At 38.9% G+C, this 25,714-nt stretch overlaps 1 protein-coding gene across 3 annotated transcripts in view; it reads right to left on the bottom strand.

Moving 5' to 3' along the window:
• LOC138064122 (phospholipid phosphatase 1-like) overlaps nucleotides 1-25,714 on the bottom strand; it is a 73,598-nt gene that overhangs the window by 36,304 nt on the left and 11,580 nt on the right. The window contains exons 1-3 of one of the 3 annotated variants that reach the window (XM_068925247.1): nucleotides 22,590-22,692; nucleotides 19,717-19,871; nucleotides 2,160-2,440 (exon numbers count right to left, since the gene is read on the bottom strand). In XM_068925247.1, the coding sequence (XP_068781348.1) occupies nucleotides 2,160-2,440; nucleotides 19,717-19,871; nucleotides 22,590-22,677 (524 nt within the window). In that variant the 5' untranslated portion in view covers nucleotides 22,678-22,692. Of the gene's footprint in view, nucleotides 1-2,159; nucleotides 2,441-6,051; nucleotides 6,204-19,716; nucleotides 19,872-22,589; nucleotides 22,693-25,714 lie in introns of those variants that run through there. The other 2 variants (XM_068925248.1, XM_068925249.1) reach the window with 2 other exon arrangements.

Here is a 25,714-nt window from a genome sequence, read left to right as displayed (position 1 = left end):
CCAGCCTTCTCAAAACCAGAAAAGGTTTCATTTCAAGACCATTTTAGGCATTAAAATTGGCTCAGACTTCCCCCCCACCCTTTTCCCACTTTTCATTTGAGAAACTTTTAGGCTCATTCTGAGCCAGCAGAAGTTCAAGTGAAGACTTAGAGCTATACCAAAGCTGAACTTGGATCCCATAGTTCTATACTGAAAGTAATCCAGTTCCAAGTTTCACAGTGTAGCATTTTCAACAACTTGTTCTGTTTGAAACTTGGACAACTATCCTTCTGCACAGCAGTGCAATACTAAAAAGAAATACCAATTTAAGAAGCTATCGTTAAAGAAAAGAGTCAAAACATTTTACACATACAAAAATAGCTTAAATTGAGAGGATTATAGGAAGAATAGCCTTGCTTCATCTGAACACTGAAGAGGTTTCTGTCTGCCCTTCCCCCGCCACAATGTAATGTGCAACATAAAAAGTCTGTATTCCTCCCTTCATGTGTTGTAAACTACCATTTATCTTGTAGATTTAGTCACAAAAAGAGTTCATTTTTGGCAACTAATTCTGTTAATTCACCATATTACAGATGTCTTGGTATCTTATCCAATCTTATCTTATTATTTGCAGATTTTCATGTAAAAGCACACTGCCAAAAATCTGCTTAATTTCCTGGTCAGATCTGACCTGTCTAAATTTTAACAGACAAGGATTGAGGATTTTTGGAGGCTGGGGTTAAAAAAGCCTCCTCAATTATTCCAGTTCAGACTTGCTCTACTACAGGTCAAAGGTCTTTAAAAACAAAAAAAAAGACAGTAACTTTAATGCTCAGAAGTTATTTGTATGGTATATTTTCATGGAAATTCTCTTTTGTTTACTCTGCCTTTTTCCAAATAGAAAAAGTTGACAGTCACAGAAAGTGAACAATAAAAGTTTTATTTAGAAGTATATCACATGCTTTCCTGGAGCAGAGGAGATAGTGTTGTACCTCCCTAAAGGATATTTTCACCCTACAGTGCCACTTACAGATAAGGAAAGTCCATCCAATAATCAGTGCCTGGAAGAGGTCAGACTAAGTGAACAGAATCTCTCCTGAACCCAATTATCAGCATTAGTTTAAAAAAAGAAATCCGCCCCCCCCCCCCCCACACACACACACTGATCCTGAAGCACACTCTTCTACATTAAGCTCTGTCATAGAATAATCTCCTATTTGTCTATAAAATACTTCCATGAAGTTTGCTCATTTTAGGATTATATACTATACTGGTTGACTATGCACCATGCACTTTCTCCTCACCCTACCAACAATCAGTATAAACTGCTCCTGGAACACTTAAATAGCTGCTGTGCACTTGCAGCGAAATCCGGACCCTAAACCAAATCAATATGCAGCATTTTTCTGTAGCTGCTGAGGAATACTGCAAGTGCTACTGGAAGATCCAGAGGGGACAGACTAGAAGTGCCAGCAAGCACAGATGAGAATGACCAAGACCTGCCTAAATCCTCACTCACTCTCACTCACTGAAGAGTTCTCTAACGACAAGGATATGCAGGTCCTCTTGAGATGAGCAGGGAGGAGTTTCTCTAAAAATAAGCTTGGAGGGTGTTCGAGCCATTTTAATACCAGAAGTTACTCTGACCATACTTTAACAAGTTCATTAGCATTCAAATATTGTTTACGCTACAGGGTCATGACTCAAATGTGTCAGGCGATTAATTTTTGTTTCTCATTATTTTGCTGCAATTAAGTATTTATTGGTACATATTGGTAAACCAATGCCTATCAATGAGCAAACTGAATATACCGATTCTTTTAATAAACCTATATATTTTTATATAGATAAATCTCAATAACCTGAATTACTTTTCTTCCCAATCTACATCTTCTTTTGAAAGCAAATTTCAAAGTCTTTTATTAGGATACGCAGAGATTTTAGAAGCAAATAAACAGAATTCAGCTAAAAACTGAACTTGTTACTCACATTTTGTAATAAAGCGGAGCTGTATAGAGGATACTTTATGCATTCTTCTGTACATTAAGCTTATTCCAGAAGAATCGTGAAACATGCAATAGATAAAATCCATCGTCCAGAGAACATTTCACAGGTTTAAACATGCCATACAACAACCACCCACAGCCCTCAACCAAGCATATGAGGTTAATCAGACTCACCTTCCCTCGTTGATTTTTGCTTTGTCTCCTTGACAGGAGAAGTTCTCAACGTAGCCTAGAGTGCAGTTGATTCGTGCCCAGTCAGGCTGGCACACAGCCAGGAAGTGAGGGCGCAGTCTACCTATGGAGTACTTGGCAATGTCCGTCAATGACTGGCTAGCAGCTGCTCCAAAAATGAAGGTCCCAATGGCTTTGTAAATAGTGGCTATGTAGTTATTTCTGACAAATGAATTTGAGTGCAAATGGTTATAAGAGACAGAGAGGGTCTCTCCTAGGATTATCTGAAAGAGAGAGAAGGACAGTAATTAAAGAAACATATCTGCTTTAAAAAAAAGAGTCGCTCTATTGTTGTTAACACTTAGATATGTAGCTTCAGAACTTAATTTCTTAAGCATTAGGCTGTAGGAAGAATTTAAGAATATTCCAGGAGTCAGGGCAGTAACTACTTCCAAACATTTAAAACCTATTTTTATATAAAAAGAGAAGCCTTCTTTCCTTATCCTGCTTCCTGTTGAAAAGTATGTTTTTTTTCAGAATATCTATTAGAACAAAGCCTGCTCAGAATAAAACATTTATCCATTATTACTTGACATAGTCCTAATTAGAAATGTTTTCTCTAGTATCACATTTTATTCTACATAAAACTTGCTTAGCAGAAGTATAGTTAGAGAAAAATTATCTACTGTATCAGAAAGTCGTTGATTTTCTTAAAGCCAAAGACTCCTCTGAAAGATCTAGACTTGAATTTCAGATGCGAAAGGACAGTTATTTAAAAGAAACCTCTATTGCTCAAGAAAATTAAATTGTTAGGGGAGAAAAGAAAACTAATAAGGATATGGAAGGAATGACATTATTGAGAGTTTTCAGGAATTTTTTTTTACCTTATATGTAAAAGAGAAAGTCTATCTCAAGTATTCACAAAAAAAGGTTCTCGTTTTCCTCTCATTTCTACCTTTTGCATTTGTCTTTACTGAGTTCAAAACTTCAGCTTCATTGTTAATATACAAACAGGTATGCCCAAACAGGTTAGATTATCAACCAGCCAGCACCATCTTTTGGGGAAGAGCTCACCTCATACAGGTGATCGGATGGGTGGGGGACTGTATGCATATATGCAAAAAATGACCTTTAAAAACATCCTGTAAATAGCAAATGATGGCTCATTCTGTCACTTAAGATTAGTTTTTTCCTGATGGAGGAAGGGGCAGGGAGAGAATGAAGTTTCCATGATCCTAGAAAAGGACAGCTTGTGTGAATGAAAATGTATTAGATATTCTGACACTTGGGCAAAGCAGCTCTCAATACCTTTGCAGTTGTAAGGCAAAGGAACACTCTAATCAGGTGTATGACAAGTTTTGCACTATACCAAAAACATGGACTAAAGCCAAGAAACCTAAGTTTTGGATGAAGTAGAGGTGATAAGCTCTTATATGGAATCTATTCATCCCAGAGAGAAACTTCGTAATGAGCACAGAAAAAAACTAATCACAGCCTTGGTAATATATCAACTGATAAAAAAAAAAAAAAAGAATCCCTTTTTAACACTGTTGAGAAATTTGAAAGATGATTATATGCCATTCTTACCCACACCTACTGCCAGAATTAGAGAGCAGAAGATGCAGCAGTGAGCATAAGCAGATTAAGGACTGTTCTTAAAGCAGACAATAATTCAAATTTCTGTGTGAGAGCACCTTAGTCTCAATTCGCTCACTGCCTGCAGATGAGGTGCTCCCCCAGCACTTATCCAAGTCTGATGTATAATGAATTAAAATTCCTTTCAATGTAAATTGTTCTTCAAATTACTGACAACAGTTATCAAAAGACAAAGAAGGTAGCTAGTACGTGCTTTCAATCAATAGTCACAAGCATCATGAACTAAGATGGCCATGATTCCATTCTGATCTCTGTCGAAGGGGGGGAGGGAGGTGATGTCAGTGGAGCCACCTTAATGGACCCAGAGTATTTATCCATCGTTTAATTTGTTAAGCATTCAGGAAGAGACACCAACATTTCCTTTTACCACTTGACTTTAAAGCTATCTTGCCAGAAAAGCCCGATTTCATTACTAAAAGAAGGTCCCTGATGTTACAAAAATAACATTGTTAATTAATGTTTATATGAGCTCATATGGAGACTGGACAAATTCAAAGCAGAGAAATCCATTAAAAGTTATTATATTCGCTGAAGCCTTCTCCGACTCTGGAAGTTCCTGAGCTGCAAGTGGCTGGTAGGAAAGCTCTTGGGGCAAACACCACTATTTGCTTGCTTTTATTCCTGCGCTGCTCTTTACACTTCCATTTTGACCACTGTTAGAACTGGGACACCAAGCTTAGATGGACCTCAGCTGTGACCAGGCTGACTGCTCTTATGTAATATTGACTACTGTAGTACAGGGTGAAAAAAGTGGTCCTACCTTAAAACTTACCAATACGCTGTTAGCCTAGACCATTTGCCAGTTAAACTCTATACCCCTCCCCCCCCAAAAAAAAAAACCAACCCCACAAGCAAACAAAAACCCACACTTCTCCAACTCCAGAACTATTTCTGTAAGGATCTTATCTTAAAAATCTAAATGCATGTGCCTGAAGTTGAGGCATGTATTAGTATGACTCCTGCTTAAGCTTCCTGCTTCCTATTATGCAAGTCTGTCCTTTGACCACCTACTGCAGTGGCTTATGTAACAGCAGTAGGGCTGGTGCACTACACAGGTTTTATCTCTGGGACATAGTTAGATGGCAAATCACAGCTACAGCAAAGCAAGGGAGAAGCAACTAAGTATCAGGTAGCCCACTTCCAGTCACAGAGGCAAGGAAAAGGCCACAAGAATAGTACTGCCAAAGGATGGAATAGATGGCTAATTGCAGGGACAGCATAAAACAGGAGCCAGAGGTACAAGTCTCAAAAACACTCTGAAGACCAGAGTGAAAGTTATTTGGAAAGATAGTTTTTCTAAGAAAATGAAAACTCAGCTGAGTCACAATATGGGGGGGGGGGAGGGGGAGGAAAGATCATTCCATCTAAGAACAAATATAGGTACAAACTGACCTTAATGCTGGAACCTAGATAAAAATCCATGTTTCTCTTGTATAAGAGAAAGTCAGATGACTGTAACCTCCCTCCTGATTTTAATCTACTAGCCAAGGGAAACAGCTAGACAATACTTAGTTTCACATTTAACTGCTCCTTTTTCTGCTTTTAACTCCTGAGGTATACTTGGATAAATATTTATATACTCCAAAACCTTATTTGGCATAAGAATAGTAATAATAAAACTAGTTCTAACTCTGCTCAAGTTTTTCCTCTGATGAGCTTAGCTGTCACCCAAAAACATAAGTGTAGGCTGAAGCTTTTTAGCACATCACAGCAAGGATCCTGAAATCCCTGTGGAAGGGTCTTTGATAGAATTAAAGCACAGTTCCACAAGACATAAGACACTCTCAGTTAACTAAAGAGGTTCCACTCTCCTCTCCTCACATGCCTGACCACATGCTCCTGCCACCTCTTGTGGCAACACTGCTGCTTCTGATTTTTTCCATAAGCCATTTCTCTCATTAACCCAGCAGGAAAAAAAAAAAAGGGGGGGGGGGGAGCGGGGAAAGCAGTTCTGCATTGGGCTAGGGAATTTCACTGGCTTATCTTGGTTAAGATTAGCTACTAGTGTAGGTAGTAGACAAGGAAGTAGGGGGACCTTCCCTTTTGTCAATAGCAAGCTATAATTAAGTTCACTCTTAGTCATCCTTACCAGAACACCATTTCTGCTGCTTTAGTACCTGCTCCTAGGGCATTACTTGAAAGCCAAGTCACTCTAGAATACAGTTTTAGGAATCTGTTAAAACAGATGGCCCCTCCTCCCTCTTCCCCATCCCCAATACAATGAAGAAAAATAACTTACAACAATTATACTGAAAGGAACAATTATTCCTGCTAACAACTTATAAGAAATGGTGTCCTCTTTGTACGGATACCGGATGGATTCATCACTACAGAAAACTCCTCTCTGGAAGGGGATACGTCTTGAATTGAGAATTGCAAAAGGCAAGCCAGCTAGCAAAAAGGAATAAAAAAATACATTACAGAAGCAATATTTAGACTCTAATGATGATTCTACCCCCACGTTTTCAAAGAAAAGTGCATAAAGAGAAGACATACAGCAAATCAGAAGGGGATGTACTTAATTTTTCCAATGGCTGCCTTCTTGTCTTCGCAGCTCAAAGAGATTGTTGAATTACATATACTTGCCTGGGGAAGGCGAGCAGGACAAAATTTCTCACCTTCACCTACATGTCTGTGGCACATCAAATACGAAAGCACTCTGAAACCACGACTGGGTGAACCATTTAGTGACAACCGCAGAGCTGCTCAGACTGCTGCTATTGCCATTATTGTCCACTACTCCTTTATGTTCCAGTGAGCAGCAGCTGCCCCTTTATACCCTCTCTGGCCAGCTTTATGAATTAGGAGAGAATAAACTTCATTCCACCAAAGCAGAAAAAGAGTATTCTTTAGGAAGTGTGAGTGTAGAGGGGGTTCTGGAAAGAGATGCAGGGAAGAAAGAACCTCCCCCCCCCCAAACCAACTTAACACACGCATGCAGTTCCCTTATTTCCACACACACACGGGGTAGTTCCCTGGAACAACGTGGTCACTGCACATGCCCTACAACCTCAGGGCACACAGATTTTACTCCCTTCACCACCAAAAGTAGTCTTTGTGCACCTTAACCTTATGTGCTCTGTAGAGCTTAAAATGAGACAATGGTTTGTGCTATTCCACCTCAGATTTGCAACGCTAACTCAAGCTAGTAAGCTGAGCAGCAAAGTTAAAAAAGGAGTTCAAAAAACAATACAAGTTTCTACAAATAAGTAGAGTCACATTTTTAAACCCTGGATCCTCCACTCCTAGAACATAAGCAGAGTCTACGCGATCTGTTTGCGTACAAGGATGAATACTCTAAGAAACAACTGTATAGAAAAGGAAGAAAGAGGAGACTACCAAGAACGTTTAACAAAGAATGAACATCATTTTTACTAAGGGATAAACAGCCTTGTGGTGTTCAAGTGCTTAAGAGCACTTGATTTGGAGCTCAAAATTAAGCAATACCACATAAAATGCATACCTACTTAAGAGTTAGGCAATAAGTCACTAACTGGACTCCACATTTCAGCCCCTTCCTACAGGAACAAAAAGAAATAAAATCACTACCAGTCTACCAGTACAGGATCAGAAGGATGCAACTGCCTCCTTCCTTTCTTCCAGAGGAAGATGTAGTTGTAGTCACAATTCTCTCCTCAGGATTTCAGTATCAGGGCATAGCCCACCTCTTCCTTTCCATATACTACAAACCAGCCCCAAATAGATATCTGCAAATAAAAGTAGGCATTGCGGCGGCGGGGGACACCAAAAAAAAAAAAAAAAACACACCACACAAGAGCAGAGTTAAAACAGAATAAGCAAGCAACAGGAGAAACTGGGAGGGTCACAGTCAGGATCACAACGAACCAAAACAACACACAAGAGCAGCTTAGGAGACTTTGCAAACCTCTTTCCCTTTTTGACCTCCACAGACTATCTTCCAAACTAAGCCTAACTCCCAGACCAGGAATGAATGAGAGATACTGTTATTCCAAGATTTGCTTTGAATTTTGTTCTTTACATCATACAAGAGTGATTGCTTAACCGAAGCCACAGTCTTAGGTGAGGAAGACTAAATGGGACATAGCTCATATGGTAAAAATGTCCTTGAAGTGGTCTCTTACGAACGTGAAGCGGCAATGATCCACAACTAAGTGGTTAAGGGCTTATAATAGTGCCCCAAGTATTCCAGCTAAGCACCTCACATAAAGGATCAAGTATGTTTTGTGCTGTTATGGTTCCCTCCCCCCAAAACAAACAAACAAAAAAAACACATTACACACACAGGAAGAGGAGCAGGGTTTTGAAAAACATAGCAGTCCAGGCCCGACTTCTTGCCCTCTCCCTGTGCTGCTACTGCTGAGAGCTTATCTATATCGTCAGCTCTTTACTTCTTAGCTAGATTAGTTAAGTAGTAGTGCAAAAAAAAAAAAAAAAAAAAAGCATGCAGCCAGAATGAGGGAGAGTGATTTTTGTCAATATAAGAATTTAAGTGGTGTTGAACTACAGTCTTGCTCTATAGTGAAAAATACTTAGGGAAGGAAAACTTCATCCTTTCTCCTGCACACATACTAACACCAAGATTCAACATTACTTATTTGAGAAGCATATACTTTTAAGGTCTCCAGAATCAGAGAATGAGGTGTATGCAAATAAGAGTAAAACTACCTACTCTAAAGAAGTTAATAATTTGGAGAATTAATCAGCAAGGTGAAGCAGTCGCTTGTTTAAAGAGTAACTTAACTTCAGTACATAGGCATTAGTATTTGCTCTCCCCATCAGGCCGTGTCACTGGCATCATGTCACTGGCTCTGCATCATCCTCTGTAAAGATCTGTTCTGCAAGTAGTGATATTACGGCTTATTCCTCCTCATTTCCTCTCACCTTCACCTGATTTCCCACCCTCCCCAAAGAAAAGTTGAAACAAAACAAGAAACAAAAACACCACAACAAAAAAACCACACACACAAAAACAGCCAGTGAGTTCCCAGAGTGCTGAACTCCTTCTGGTATGTAATTACTGGCCATTAAATCAGAAATGCATAACAATGGCATATGAACCCAGGGAAGAAAGTCGCTGATGCAGTGGATGGCAAGGTATGCTCTGAGGAGATTTGCAAAAAGCTATTTGAGGCATGTGCTCACTCTTCAGTAATATTCAGATTATTAAGCTAGAAAACAGAGTCTGGAATTACTTGCAATACCTCCATATCAAGATCAGGCAAACAGAATAGCTAAGTAAACAGCCTGAGGTTTATGTTTGTTTTGCTTTTTAAGCAAGTAAGCACAAGCTAAAATAACTTACTAAAATGCATTCTCTTTCATAATTTGTTTCCATCTTGTTTACTATATTTGAAGCCAATACCACTTTGCTCTAACCTCTAAAAGAGCAAAGTGAAAAACAATATTTACAGGCTCACAGTCCAGTATATCTTTAACATTTTCACCTGCTTTACTGTTTTTTCCCCTTCTCCAATACTAAAAAAAAAGTTGAAAATTATGTATCTGAGTTGCTGTTCTTTCTCTTCGTAGTACTCTCACTACCCTTTCCAGATCAAGGGACAGTATCTTTGTATTCTGTGAGCTAAAAACCCTACACTGTTGGCTACTGTTTCCAGGAATAAAGTAGATTATAGCCTGTTTCCAGAGAAGAACCACAGCCTCACTGCTCAAGATACATCTTCATCTGGTTAGTCTTCTAGAGACTAGCCTATCGTCTGGGTCCAACAAAACCATGAACAGCACGGTTTAGGAATTTCCATTTCACTCTGGAAACAAGTCTCGAATTATCAGCCTAAAAAAAAAGTAGTCCACCACATGCACCATAAGGAAGGATTCTGACCTCCTTGGAATACAACTCTTTAAAGCAATATCATAGGGAGAAAATAGAGTATTAAGTATTATGTCATCACTTATGTCTAGCAGGGTATGAGTGGCCTATTGAAATACCAGCATTAGATACAAAACTGCAGGTTGCATTTGCTCACAGATCTTGGAGGAAAAACCTGGTAAGTCTATACCAGAAGATCACCTATTCAATCCGCACTCTTCCAGTACTAAGATCTTATAAAGAATTTCCAGAAGTTGTTACTAGCAAGGCAAACTTGAACACGCCAGTTGCAAAACTGACTATAGCGTGAGAAACATGATCCAGGATTCAGGTTAGAAAGCATGATTTCATTGAGACAGTCTGACAAGTTCTAGATATCTGTATGGCCAGAAGTAAAATAACTCATTGGAAGAACACAACACTTCAATACAACACTGCTAAAAAAAAGGCTTATACAGTTAAATTAAGCGTTCTTCAGTTTCCCCCACTGCCTTACAGATTTACAGAACAATTACACCAGTTATTTCTTGCCTTATTGCTGCTTAAGACATGTCAGTACTGAAGTGAAAACTGCTCTATGAACACAAGGAATAAGAGTATAACTTCTAGAACTTCTAACTACATCATTTGTTATTTGCCATTTGCTCAACCCAAGAAAGTTGGCAGCCAGAAAGACCATCATATCAGTACTGGCTCTTGATGTCTTTCCAATGAAAGACAGTCCTGAATGTAAATGCCTACTATCCCTTAGAACATGCACTATACAGCAGGTCTAATTTACTATTTCTAAATGTGCATAGATTGGCTTGGCAAAGGGAAGGAAAAGTTGCATAGAGAGGCAACAGTTCATATGGTTTCTGGCAAGTACAGGCTTCAAGGAGAACTTATAATACTTTTAAAAAAAAAAAAGAATCAGCAAGTTTCTTTAACATATCTACAAAAAAGCTTAATTTTTAATTCAAGTATTTCAAATATATATACCTAAGTATTCTCTGCAGTGCAAGCACCCACTCATCTCCCCACAAGATAATGCAGTTGGGAAGAGAGTACACAAACAGTCTAGCTTTTTCACTAGTACAAGTGGGAAGAATGAATGCAGAATTACTGAGATAAGTGATGAAAGACGCAAAGCCTCCAATCACAGAAACAACTCTAACTTTGCACTTATTATGTTACTTATTTTTACCCTAAGATAGGATAATTTCAGAGGGCAGAAAAACTTTTGCAGCATTGTTTCCTATGATACCTCCTACACAATAGGGCTGGATATGACTGAAAATCTCAAATCATATTTGTCTTCATAATGGCACAATCATCGTTAGTGTTAAGCTTCAACTCCCCAAATACAGTTGGGAACAAGTCTTAACAGTGGTAGAGATTTTATACTTCCTAGTCAAGAGATTTATCCACATAAAGTCAAAGTAGTTTCTCTTAAAGAAAAGCAGCAAGGATATGTGATAGCTGATCAGTGGGAAGAAGAAAAACCCCTATACTCATCTTGCATGATCAGTCACATGTTGCCCCCCTACAAATTAAAAGGAGGGCTGCATCTTTTCTACAAACAGCCCTTTTCCCTCTAAGCAAGCTACAATTTCAAAGGGCAATATTTGGAACTTTAAAAGGGAGAATCAGCCTTTTTTATATAAAAGTGTTAAAAACAAACAAAACCCCCCACAACACTAAGTAAGGAGTGAGGAAGGGAGAGGTTCTTTAAAGAATCAGTATTAAGTACTTCCCATATGACAATATCAAAAAGCATCTCTGATGTGAAGCCCAAGTTGGGTTCACTTGTGATTGCAAGTGTAACATGAAGAAGCTGCCTAAAGGGAAGATGAGAACAGATATGTTAAGAGAAGAATTATAAGGCTAGACAGGGAGGGGAAAAAAAAAAAAAAATCCTAGCAGGGGAATCTCTAGGATCAGGTCACCAAGCTAACTTATTCAGTGCATATTCATTAGTAATTCTGGCATAACTGGAAGACATACTGCTGACAAAGCTGACACATTCCTTAACACAGTTGAACAGGGTCATCCAGTTTTTCCCACCAAACAACCATAAAGACTGAGGCAAGAGAACAGATGGAGATTTGCGTAGTTCAGTGTCACGCACTTGGAGGTTCACTCCTCAAATGAGCTGGGAGTTTGTCAGCTCAAAATAGATCAGGAAAACCAAAATAGTTTTCTAAGGCTGTTGTACAGTAATATAATGCAGCCATTAGACAAGCCTTTTTCAGATGCATTAGTATTTTTAGTCAGCTTAAGAATATAAGGCACTGACAAGAATTTCTTCTAAAGTGGCATTCAACCAGACTCTGCAAATACATTTGGTTTGAACTCATCTGTCAAACGCAAACAGAGAAGAACTACTAAGGTGCATTCTTCTTAGCTCACAAGAACTAGGAGAGTTGAGTCCTGCAGTTTAGCAGGACAGAAGGGCTGTAAATCAGCTAGCTACATAGGCAGCAGACACCAGAGAACAATACTAGTCCAAGAAGAAGCATTAAACAGCTACAGGTACAGCTGTCAATTGAAGCTATTCCTGATGAGGTAAATAGGCCTCTGAAACAGCCTTCCAGTCAGAATACAAAAGGTAGAAATGCAAGTACTCTCATTCATTGATGAGGCTAAAATTAAAAAGTTGCATAGTATGGTTTTCCAATAGCCTGATTCATCCATTCTAATGCAGCAGTTTTCCTCAGAAGCTGTTGCAATTTGAGTGATTATACTTTAATTTTTCTGCAAATACCATGTATAACACAGGTCTATTTCTTTCCCAGTTCCTAACTTTGTTTAGGTTTCTTCATCATTACTGGGCATGACATTGATCTTGTCATAGAACTAAAAGCTGACCATAACTACTCAGGTTATGAAAAAGAATATTTTATGTGCAACTTTTGAGTTGCACCTCGTATCTTCCCCACAAAAGACACCGCTTGACATTTATCTACATTGTGTTTCACTTGCCATGGTGTTGTCCAGTGTCAGCCAGTATCAAGTTCTCTGAAATCTTAGTAGCCACCCTTGGTCTTTACTGGCCTGAATAACCAACTTTGTTACCTCACTGCACACACTCTCATCCAGGGCATTTATGACTATATCGAATAGTGCAGACTCCTGTGGAACTTGACTTGTTACCTTCCTCCTGAGAGCTGGAAGGCATTTATTCCTACTGTCCCCTTTTTACATTTAATTAAGAATTTATACATATAAAGATTCTCCCTCTAATCCCATGATTTAGTTCCCTAAGATTTTAGGGAGGTAACCACTTGAAACTACAGATTCTAAATAATGAGAATTTAAATGCTGTTTTAGTTTGGGAACAACATCTTCCTGGTCTCATTTCCCACTGTTACTGATCAGCCACTGACAGAGACCTTCATTCTAAGAGAAAAAAGGGTATTAAAAGATTTAGGAGGAGAGGAAAAGTGACAGACACCAGGAGACAGTGGATGTTTCATACAAATAGCTTTATACATCTATGTTCAAACAGTGGGTAGCATTATTTTTCCTCCAGAGTTTAGAAATGTAGGTTAAGACATTCCCATCTTTTCTCCTACCTCTTCCAAAAAGCCACCACCACTTTCGTTTATCCAATGCCAGCTTTGTAGCTTTACGCTAGAAAGAGCCCTGAACTACTCATGCAAAAAAAAAAAAAAAAGCCCAAAGCATAAATAGTAATTTAAGATTTTAAATCCCTTTCATCAGAAATTAAACACAAGAAGCACAAATACAGGGTTCATTACTAATTGCATCAGCAAAAACATCCATAGTATTCATTTGTATAACGCCAGGAATCCTGTCTGGAGGCAAGCATTCTGTATCACCTTGTTTAGAACCTGTAAATGTGAGCTCTTACGTAGAGCAATACTCAACTTTCTGTGGGGGTTGGTTATAGTAACACGGCTCTTCGCAGATAAGAGTCAGACTTTAGCTTCTCCTCAGTATCAGAGTAATATTACTTTCTCTATCTTAGAGACCTTTAGAATCCAGGAGCGCATCTAGCAAGAAGTGGACTTATACCATCATTCCATGGCTCATCAAGATAAACTGCTACATTTTGTAATTCAACTGTCTCTAAAATAAAAGGCTAAAACCAATCTCTCTACATAGCTATTTTCCTGATTAAGGAGGAATAGAAAGAGATAATCAGGGGACTCAGAGGAAGGGAAACAGAAGAGGCAGCACAGGAAGGACCCTTTTCCTTCATTTGCCTGTTCTCCCTGTTGCCCATCTGGGGCTTCTGATGCAGTCCCTTCCCCTGCTTTTTCCCCCCCCCCCTTCTTTCCCTGAGAAGTCTTCTTGTCTGAAGTCTAGAATGTCATCAGCAAGTTATTAGTAACCAGGTGTGAGACTGGAGAAAAGGAGAAATTCATGCCACAGAGCGCTCTTGCTGAAGAGACAGCCTTTAAGTTGCAATTCCCTCTCCCCACCATTTACCCTAGCTTTTTTATACTCTGATATACTATGCTAAGTAACCCCTTCGAAAAGTAATTCAAAGCTACTGTGACAGCTTGCCTTCTTAAGTTATTACCAAGCTTCATACAGCGTTTTAAAAGCCTTTGTTCCAAGTTCCTTCCACTGTCAGGCTGCCAACTATTCTATTCAGTTTCTTATACCATATTCTTCATTGCTGTATTAATAAGTACATCTGAAGGGTTAAGGGTTCAAAAAAAAAAAGAGAGGAGGGGAAAGAGGAGAGAGAACACACCTACACACCCACAGCATCCAAGCTAAGACTTTTAATCATCAGGCTGCTGCAGTTTTATTTAAGTGAACTGCATCTAGCAAGGGTGATTTATATTACAAGTTTATTCAGTGCTTCTCAATCTTTTTGCCCATCTGATTTCAAATCAAATTCTTCAAAACACTCTTGCCGTAGAATGCTGTGAACCTGGCCAGAAAGCTGGATATAGCTACTGCCATTTCTGAGCTTCTATTCCCCACAGCCCTGTTCTCACCCAGGAAATATTCACCAGTTTAACCAAAGTGTATTAGCCCCATAAATTAACCCTGCACACAGTATAAATATTGTTTATTATGCTGGCTTTAAACAGACTTTGGCCAAACACAGATTAACAGTTTATTCCTTAGAATAATTGCAAAAGACTGGGTTCTCGAAAGTGATACTCTATATCACTCTGCAAGCTGGCAAATCAATGTCTAGTAGATTAATTTCATACTCTGGTATAAGATCAACTTTGCCCAAAAGGTAAGTTTAAATTAGTTACAGAACTATTAATGAGGGTCAACGCAGTTATGGCATGACTGCAAAAAAGATGAAGTACATATCAACCAATATAACAATCTCAAATAGGCTTCATTACAGTACCCTGCTTTATCAGCCTTTACCATAACAGCTACATTTGTTGCTCAAGAAAGGTATGAGTTAGCCCAATAGGTGCTTGCTTCCTTAATCAAATAGCTGCTTTTAATCAAAGTTTTTACTTTGCATAACAGTTTCTGCTTGTAAACAAAGTTGTTTTTGTTAAAAAAAAAAAAAAACACATTGTCAGAGAAGAAAGCAGTAGATGTTCTGACTGTAACTTTTCCTAGGAATGGTAGTACTCTGGAGACCATTGCTACATGTGGTAAAAAGACTCCTGAAAACATGGAGCCTAATACAAAATAGATTAAAGCTAGCAGAAGAACAGTGCTAGCAGATCCCTTTAGGAAAGATGTCATGCTACTGAAGACTTTGCCAGATCAAACCAAGACTTCGTTAAAGGAGAAGACAACATGACATGACCACTTAAATGTATTTTTGGATGTCTTAAAATTTCTCTACCTTGAAGATAAAAGTTCCACAATCCCTAATATAACTACCTCCCAAACAAGCCACAAGCAGCAGAGCTCAGAGAAAAATGAGCTTATTCCAAAGACTATTTACTACCAAACACTTCTGTGTATATGTCAGGAACATCAGCATTTCCACTAATTGGTTTAGTAGCAACAGTTGTTGCCAGCTGCTAGGTTTCCCAGAAGCAGAATGAGGCAGTTTGGCAGAGTCAGAAGAACTGAACTCTAGTCCCCTCATAAATCAGTCCAGCATACAGGAATTCACCCAGGGGTTGCTTCCCTTCAGTTCTCAAACAGAGCAGCCAGGTCAAGCTCTGGAAGGAAGCTAACGAAACCCTGCTGAGAACCTAGCAAGGGGAGCAGATAACACCCGAGTTGCTCTGTTCCACTCTTGTGATGTGATCAGAAGAATGCCTCCAAGATGCCTCCTTTGCAGCTTCTCCTAGATCTAAGGTTAGGTGTCACTGAAGACAGCAGTTGTAAGCAGCAAGAGGACTGGACAAAGAGAGAACTGATTTGGAGATGAAGTCACTAGAAAAGGCCATCTGAATTGGACACATGCAAATATACATCTAAAGGCTCTCTTGGGTCTTGCTGCAGGAGAACTGCACTGACATTCATCCCTCATTTATACTCTGAGCAGTTGATCTCACCTGGACAGAGATCAAAAATACCAGACCAAGTACAGCTTCTTACAGATTCCTTTTAAAATACTCAAGTTGTACCCTATAAGGGCATTACCCCCTAGCTAACCATGGCTTTTAAACTATTTGGAATGAGTTAGGCATGTCATTTCTTTATTCCTCTGTAAAAAAAGACTCATTTAGGGGGAGGGGAGGAAGGTAGAAGTATCAGAAACATCATCTTGGGTGTGTGAACTGTCAGTCATCTTATGGGCATGAGCTGCTCAGAACAGTGGCCTAAAGAGATTCATTTCTCCAGAACACTACCAAGTCTTATTTGCCCCCTAAACCTCCAAAAATAGTAATAGAAAACAAACATGCTTTTCATTCAAACACAGGAAACAATCCTGAAGTTTCAGAGCAGTATCATACTATGGAGTGGCACCTGGAAAAGAATCATCAGCATGAGGTTTTTCCCCAGGGATTTTCTTTCCTGATAATAAGTGGCGGTAACAAAAAGCCTTCAAGTTCTACCAGAAGAATCTTACAATACTATATGGCATAGCTACAAGTGGAACTGTAAATTTAAGGAGCACTAGTTTTATATTTTCTCTTTATAAGAGCCTCATAAGTTTATCTAGAATGTTTTAGAAGCATCTTCAAAAACATTTTATGAAGACTTTAAGACAAATAATGTTCAGGCAGCTAAGTTTCTTCCATGCAAGTTTCTTCTGGACTTCTTAATAGAGTATCTAAGCCATATCCATTACTGCATGTTTCATGAGGTGGTGGTTTTCTGATGTTTTAGGGTTATGGGGATGGAGGGGACTGGAAATTATAGCCCTCTATGGGCCTACCCCTAACTACTGAACCAAACAGAACCGTTCATTATTATACCACAACACGTTCAGACCATTTCTTATTGCACTGTAAAGATAATCAAGCTGCTAGTGCAGCCCTAGCAAGGGGTACACTCACGAAGTTCTGAGCGTTTCTGTTTACGGTTCATGAGGATTTTAGGGGCTAAGGACTAAATAACTGAGTCAAGGACATCTGTACACTTGAATACTAAGGGGAAGGGCTATGACTGTTCAACTACTCATTACTTTAAGAGAAACAAACAAAAAAAGATATACAAAAACCCAAATCCATACACCGCAGATCCAGATATGTTACCTTTTGCTTCCCTCAGTTTCTTCCCACAAATCCTTCTTTCTACTTTATGACATGGCAAGGCCAAGCTCAAAGCCCTACTTAGGAACAAGTATGCTGTTAAAATTCATTTTCCATGCTAACAGAACAAAGTTTACACAGAAGAGCAGTTTATCACCTCTTACTTTCTTAGTAAGAGACCCTACTGTTAGCATCAATTCCTTCATAAAGATGCCTGATCTTTTCAGAAGTCTTATGTCACAATAAAATTTTGACCAGATACGGCATGGTCAGAGTTATACTGTTCAATAAGCTTTGAGGCAGCTGTGTTCCTGTGAGGGTATTATTTCTGGAACATACTAATTCTAAAAACTTCAGTTGACTCAGAAGAAATCTCAAGCCTCCAATGAGCCAGTCTAAAACAAGAATCATCCTGAACATCCAATTCTCCTATTCCCAGCCTGATAACTTTCTCCTTCCAATGCGAATAAGGCAAGCTTGAAACTACATTCAGCAGGAGTTAAACAACTTCAGCAATTCATCCAACCTATAATCTTACACTCTACCCTGAAGTTTAAACTTTCAATAGCCATAAAGGACACTATTTCATTGCAGAAACTTGAAAGGGGAAGGGAATGGGATGTCTTAAGTTCTGAGAGACGTCTGTAGGCGGTTCTTTAGCCACCTGCAAGAGGGAACAAACATGCAATTTAAATACTAATTTATTTAGAGGCCCAGTGGTTTCAGAAGCAAGATCTGCCCCACCCACCCTTTACACAGGGCATATAATCTTTAATTTATATCCAGTAGTAACATTCATTATTCTCAGAAAGTGAGGTTTATAAGGAGCTCATTAGTTCCAGATCTCATTAGTTCCACAAACTTGAATGCTACCCACCAGGTATCAGTTTTGTTGCACTAACAGGCCACTATTTAAAGAAAAAGTGGTGAGAAAGTCTAAAGCTGAAACTAAGAAAGTTGTTTAGTATATTAATTACATAGAGCAAAAATAAATAAACACACTACAATGATCATCTCCCCCCCCCCCCCCCGCATTAGACAGTGGAAAAACCTACGTTCCTTTATAAGGTTCTTAAAGCATTCAGCCTGAAGAAAACTGATCTGGGTAACATGTACTGTTGTTACAGAACTACAAACTCTTTAGAAACTTTAACCTTTACAACATGGGAGTCCAAAACCAGTTGTTACAACTATATAATCTGATTCCCTACACAGACAGGCCATATAAATTCACTGTGTGAATCCTACAAAAGGATCTTAAAAGCAAAATATTAACAGAACAGACAGGAATCTCTGGCAAGGCTTGTTCCAATTTACAACTTTAGATACCGTGGCAGTTAAATAGGTGTCCACAACATTCTTTAAAGGTTTAATTTTATTTTTCAAATAGGTTAACTGTGAGAAACTCTGATGTTTCTTCCGTATTTGTAGACCAGGGGGGAAAAAAAAAAAAAAATGCAAACTCAACTTCAGATTATAGGAGCAACTACATGAAATCAGAAAGTGGAAGTTAAAGTCAAGCAGTTCAACAGATTATGTAACTGCAATCAAAATGCTTCTTTAGAGGTCTGAAACAGCATGAAGAAATGTAGATGCTTTTTGTTTTAAAGTGCTTTAAGGATGGAAGCAGCTATTTAAGTACTCCATTATGAGTAATTTAGCCTGCAAGTCTCTCAGAAGACCAGTAAATATCATGACCATCTCCAGCATGGTTTGGTCAACTACTGCAGACAAGATGTAATTTCCGGTTGAAGACTATTCTGAATAGTCAAATCCTGCCTCTCTCTAAAATCAGCTCATAAAGCCTTATAAAAGCTTGGACAGGATCAATGTCATCAAGTATCAATCAAGTATAGATAAAAACCTGCTGCAGAGCTAAATTGTTCTTTGTAAAAAAAACACATGATACTGAAAACAGTGAGCTCCTTTTCTGCAAACAACTAAATTTTCAGCCTCTGTATTCCATTCTGAAAGGTTTAAGAAGTCACCACACTGTTTTAAACTTCAAAAAGTCCCTTGAGTCCAAATTAATTGGATTAGTTTCTGTAGAAAGTACATGGAAGGGATATTCACTAGTTACTGGTTTGGGCGTTCCACTAAAGCAGAATTTTTAACATCCAAGCGTTTGAGTTACCAGACTAGCTGTTCTGAACAGGAAATATGAATATTTCATAACATTTATAAAACAGTAGTATTTTTCTCCTCAAATGTAAAAATCTTGGCTAATTATTGTACTTAAAGTCCTCATCTCTTTCTACTCCTTGGAAAAAAAAAAAGGGAGGGGGGGGGATTGGAGATGCTGGCAGTTAAGAGACTAGTTCCAGATTTTCTATACAAACAGAAAGTAGCAAATCACACCTTTCACATGCATAGGACTGCATGAATATGGGATTTTTGCCTTTGTAACTTCTCTTACTAGCTGTAATTCATAGTCAGTGTTGAACTCCTGGAAGGCATAGGTTTTACCCCCATTCCCAAAGCTGCCTATATATTAGCTACTTACAGAGAAAATGGGCAGGGTGAACCCCACTGTGTAGAGGACAGTGGATGTGATGGTACTGTCATGGAACGGATACTTGATGCTGTCATCATTACAGAAAAAGCCTCTCTGATACGGTTTTATTTTGGCCAAGTTTAGAACACCAAGGGGTAAGCCAGCTGTTGGGGGAAGGAAAACAAAACAGAGATACATGTTGTTAAATCAAAATTCACTTTTAAACATGCATGGAAGAAAATACCAAACATGCAAAACTCAGGTTTCCCAGGTCAGAGCAAGTGAACTATCATGCAATGCACATGCTCACCAAACCCCTTTTATAGAAGGGTGTCTTCTGCCTCAGATCTGTGATGTCAACCATCAAATACAGAAGTTAAGGAAGTATAGAGTTCATAATCCTTTCATCAGGAAGGAGAGTTGCCACACACTGAAGCAAGATTATGCCCAAGAGACTGATACGGCACTCATACAACTGACTAGCTATTGAGGGCAGACTGCCTTTTGTGCCCTACTCCTCTCAGTTACCACCACCCCATGGCATCAGCTTGTACTTTAATTACTAGCCCTGTTCTATACACTGTAAGACTGTCAGTGTTTACAGACAGTGTTATACATAGACTTTTCAGAGTAAGGAAGTGAAGATTTCATGCAAGCAGTTTTCATGCAGGTAAAGGGAGCAACAGAACTTCAGAGACACCAACAGGAAATATGGACACTTTGAAGAGGACTGCATCTCAAGGTCATGAGATTCATTCTTGGAGTTTCATTTATACAGCTTTGGGGTTTTTCTGCATCCAAATAATCACGTCAATGTCAAAAAGGGGGAGTTAAGAGAGAGTACAAGTGATAGCTCTCTGAATATACACTAACATATTAGCCTATTCCTCCTCTTGCAAGCTCATTTTCATTACACTGGAAGTCAAGCCCAAAGGAAGTCACCAAGACCTCTGAAAATTACATCCACATCTGCACTTTACTTCTGTCAAAGCAGAATAAACTGGAGCGTAGCCATTTGCAGAAAGAACGCTCAGGAAACCTGAATTTGTCATTTCACTTCTCATTTTCATTCTTTCCTCCCCCCCTCCCAATAGTGGGTCAACAGTACAATTTAAATGTAAGTGCTGTAATAACTGCTGAAAGCCTAAAATTAAAAACAAAAATTAGACCCTGTTTTAAAAAAAGATTAAAAATGCTTTGCACCTGCTCCAGCATTCATGTGTTATGAAATTGTGTAGAGATACTCTATATGCAAATATTGAGGTTAAATGACAGGTGCAATTACTGCAGCAGAAGAAATTGCAATTAAAATATAAATAAGCTACTACATTCAGAACAATCACATTTCAAAAGAGTTCTCCTTGATTAGATATTGCTTTTGTTTTGTTGACACTTGCTAAGAAGATACTATCAGGTATTCAAGGGTCTCCTATTAAGTCACATCTTAAGGGGTTTTTAAAAAGCTCATTCCTATATATTTCATTAGAAGGAAAGTTATAGAGTGAAACAGCAGGGAGACAGTGATAAATCCTAGCCCCTTATGTAGCTTAGTAAGTCACAGTGCAGAAGGTAGCTAAGTAAGTGCAAAACTTTTGCATTCACAGCTTTGCAAGGGAGAGCAGCTGAATCAGGTGGCCATGTTCTTTCAGAATCAAGAGCAGCGTGAAAACATACTGTCTGCTTTCTGAAACTGAGCATGTGTTCAGGAATACTCCAACCTCCTTACAGCCTTTCCAAACTCTTTTGACAGCCTCCTATGAGGCAGACAAGAATGTGTTCCACAAAGCATCCAAAACCTTAAGGACTGTCCACACTTAACCTTAGCAACTGAGGACACTGATGCAGCAAAGCATTTCAGCAGATGTTTGATGTCTCATAGCGCTATTGCAAGTGAAACTACTCGTGTTCAACTTTTCAGTGAAAGATTATGATATAGCTTTGAGTCAACTGCATGTAACAGGGCTTTCCCCTTCCCTTCTTTAAGGGGGAAAGGGTTAGAGCTCGGAGCACAGATGACAGAACCAGCCGAAACAGCGATGCAGCCCTTTGAATGTGAAAGGAGCCACATTACAGAACTCAAGAGTTCACTCAGATCAAAGGAGATTGTTACATGTTTGCATGTCTAGAGCCAATTTTCAACTCTACTCAAGATCATGGTAAGATTCCACTAATAAGTCAGTCCATGTTTCCTGTCTTTCTCTCTCATATTCCATCCACAGTCAGGATGATGGAATGGCAAAGCTATTAGCTATTCGATACAGTCCCCATAGTTAATTTAAGCAGCAGCTTGTGTTTTGCAGAGGTTGATTACTTAGCAGACAAGTACCTCTGCTTCCCAAGGAAAGCTGCTACAACTCAACACCAAGAAATTTTATTTCTCAGTTTTTCCCCCCGTTACATCTTCAGCCTTAAAGGTCAACCTTTTTTTTAGCCTATGTTGCTCAGGTTTTACAATAAGATTTCAGGGTGTTTTGCTTTTTTTTTTTTGGTGGGGGGGTGGGGAGAGGAGGGTGCAGAAAGAAAGAAGAGTGTTTTGGGGTTTTAAAGTTCATTAGGATACACTATTTCATTTTTGCCAGCTGCTGAAATATGTTTAAGTGCTTTAGGTCAGAACCTAGAATACGCTCCAGCAGTTAGCCTACAAATATTACAGAATTGTTAGCTCACAAATTCCAAGGTTTTTGCCAGTACATACACAGATTTACAATAACAAGGAAGGGAGGTCCCCGTTATGGGTCATGCTTTTTTTCCCAAGGCAGATTTCTTTAAGAATTGGAAAAGCACCATTACATGCAAGTACAGGTGAGAAAGTACTTTAACAGTTTGACAACAAGTATTTTAAGTCCACTAGCAAAACAAACTCGGTTTGCATATAAGCTTACCTTGTTGTGCGATTGCAGCAGAAGCAAGTGACTCTGCAGTCCACTTAGGACAGAAGCTGGAGAGCATTTTATTTTTAACTAGGGGCATTTAGTTTTTAATTTAATTGCTGACACAGTAAGGGCTAGGTAGCAAATTTGTATTAAACTAAAATTATATCTTGAGTCTTTTCCTCCGAGTTCTCTTTCCCCTTTCATTGAATAGTCATCTTTACATGACATTTGTTTATAAGTAGTAGTTTGTGAGAACTTGTACATAACCAGGAATTATCCAAATTTTTCTGGCACTACTACATTTAAATATTCTTTCTCCTAGCATTTTTATTCCTTCCAACATCTTTGTCATTGGAAAGAAAAAAAAAAAAGCTCTTTTTGTCAAGGCAAAGTGATTTGGCTACATTACGCAATATTTCAAGAGTGCTTTTGTTAGCATCGTGTGTATGGCCTAGTTGCAATTAAGAAATATGTTTTTACTTTTAACCTTAAGATAGATATCAAGGGAAGGGTGGCAGGGGGGAAACAACAATGAAGGGGTCAGGTGAGGACAGCTTCACAGAAGTGACTGCAAGATTCACTTGTGTAGTCCACAGTAAAAGGATATGAGAAAATGAAAGCGGGCAATGAAAGTCAGTCACCCATCCTATACTCCGTTTCTTAGATTGCAATAAGAATTCTAGTGATCATAAGTGATGCACTGTTTGCCAGCAGTTGAGTAGCTCAGTTTGGGAAATGGTGTTTTGTTGAAGTGACCAAATTAGCCTACACCATGAATTAGTATTTTTAACAGTACTGCTCATTTTATGGGGAAAGATGACAACAGCTGGTACATGTAAATAGAAGTCCTGACGTTTTCATTAGGACAGGAGCACCAAACATGAGTGTACATAATAACACAGACCAGTATCACCATCTCCAGTGCCAAGTATCTCCATGACCTTTAAGACTGTCCACTGAACTTCTGATGGATGGGCATATATTCAGATCCACTGCCTTTTGAGAATGGGAGTAAAGGGTGGCTGAGATCTAGTGACAGACTAGAAGGCTAAAAGTCAAAAGGCAGTCTTGTGGACAAATCCTCACACATAACACTCCTCACAAAGCACCTCTTTCCTCCTTACCTAGCCAGGAACAGCAGCAACCTAGACAAGGTAGGAAGTTACCTCTAGGGGTGTTCTTTCTGGTCCTTAAGTAAGAACTGATCCATTATAATCCCTCATCTTCCCTAATGCATAATCTTCAGCTCTTCAAGAACTGTTTCTTGAGGTTCCACATGCTCTATATGCACCGAAACTGGAGTTCAAGTTTCTCAATTTTCTGTTAACATTTGTCTAGCTGATCTAGTCAAGGACGAGTGACTAAGATTCTAGGCTGTTTTGCTAGTTAGTAGCAAGAGACAGGACAGTCCCTCCAGTAGCACAATTTGATCCCATCTCTCTCCCCTTTAATTATACAGGGGAGGAGGGGAGAGGAGGGGAAGATCTCACAGCAAAGTGCTTGGGAATCAGCTATTCAAGACTTTGTAAAGCACTGCCTGGTGCATGTCTTCCATAACATTCAGCTAAACAGACTCTGGCCAACCCAAAACCCTACAGTAGTTGAATAGGAGGAAAGACTGCCGAGATTTGAAAACTTTACCCATGAAAGAAAGGTTAAAAGCCTTCATACACATCAAACACAGTAAGGAGGAGCACAGGATGGAGGAGGCAAAAAGAGGGAAGGGGGGTGGGGGGAAGAGAAAGAAAAAAGGAAGGCAAGACTCAGATCTTTGAACGCCTAAGCAAGACTGAAGGAAAGAAGCGCCATTAAGGTTTTTGGCTAGTAGTACTAAGAACAAGGCAACATACGTTTGTAGAAAATGAGGCTAAACTAGTGAAAAAAATTACACAGGGCAATGCTAATATCACAAGAAAGTTCCCAACTTTCTGAATCTGTAGGTTCAAGCCAGCTGTAGCACATTTTCCTTTGAAGACCTACAGACAATTCACACTAACATCAGTAGCTTTCAGGGAACTCTTGTTTAATCACATAAGGCTGGACAACATGGCATGATGCAAAAGCCCATACAGAAGGTAGAAAGGGAAGTATACAGTTGGAGAGCTAGGGAGGAAGTTACTGTCAAGACTATTGTCCACTCACAGAAAAGGAATGCCTAGAGATCAAGGCCCCAGACAAGGCAGAAGGTATAAAGTCTTCTTTTAGCAAAAGAGTCTGTTTCCTAACAAAAAAAATAGAAAATCAACTTTTTAACTATGAATTATTTAAACAGATGAAAACCACAGAAAAGTAATTTAAGTTCCACAATTTATCCTACAAACAGAAGTACTGTAAAAAGGTCACATAATTTGGTATACAGCATATGTATGAGTGGACTGTTATCCTGATTTGTGGCGTTTGTCACATTTATAACTTTAGAGTTAATCACTTAAGTATAGGGGGCTTTGATTCTGATACTCTAGTGTCCATTTTGCTAACAAGCCACACGGAATTTATTTTTTTTTTAAATCTAAAGAGAAAAAAAAAAATCCTAGTTTTATAGCTGAATTAGTCTGTTACAGCTGGCAGAGTGGCCACAATATTTAAGAGCAGCAGAGATAGTTGTTCAACAAGAGACAGCTTTAGGGGCTGAAAAATATATTTCTGTTCTACTTATAATTTAGGAATTTTCCTAATGAAGTCTATATACACAATTTTAGAGAGGTCTTCCATTTTAAGATCACTTGTTAGCTTTTACAGGTGAAAGATTCTTGAAGTTCCTAACCATTTCAATTATACAATACTATCTAGTTTAGAATCAAGTGTGGTGCTCACAGAAGTCTAGAAGTTTGTGGCTATATTTTCAAGAGCAACTCAAGACAACATTGACTGCCCTGCTCTTCTCCCGCCCTTCGTTAAACATTCCTATTTCTTGATACTTATCTGCCCAAAATAAATGGGGGGTGGGGGGGGAGGGCCCAGTTAAGAATGGGTTTTCGGATCTCACTTATCTGGGTGAGTGCCTGACTACTAACGCTAGTCTAAGGAGACAACAGTAACTTTTAACCAAGGGTGTGGAGACAGGATAGGCTGTCCATGTCTCCAACCAGCTTAAGTTTCTGTCTACTACTTTAAAGGATGTTTACAAAAACATA

This window comes from Struthio camelus, chromosome W (assembly GCF_040807025.1).
Source record: "Struthio camelus isolate bStrCam1 chromosome W, bStrCam1.hap1, whole genome shotgun sequence".
In the NCBI taxonomy this organism is placed as follows: domain Eukaryota; kingdom Metazoa; phylum Chordata; class Aves; order Struthioniformes; family Struthionidae; genus Struthio; species Struthio camelus.
This window is presented reverse-complemented; position numbering and strand designations above follow the sequence as displayed.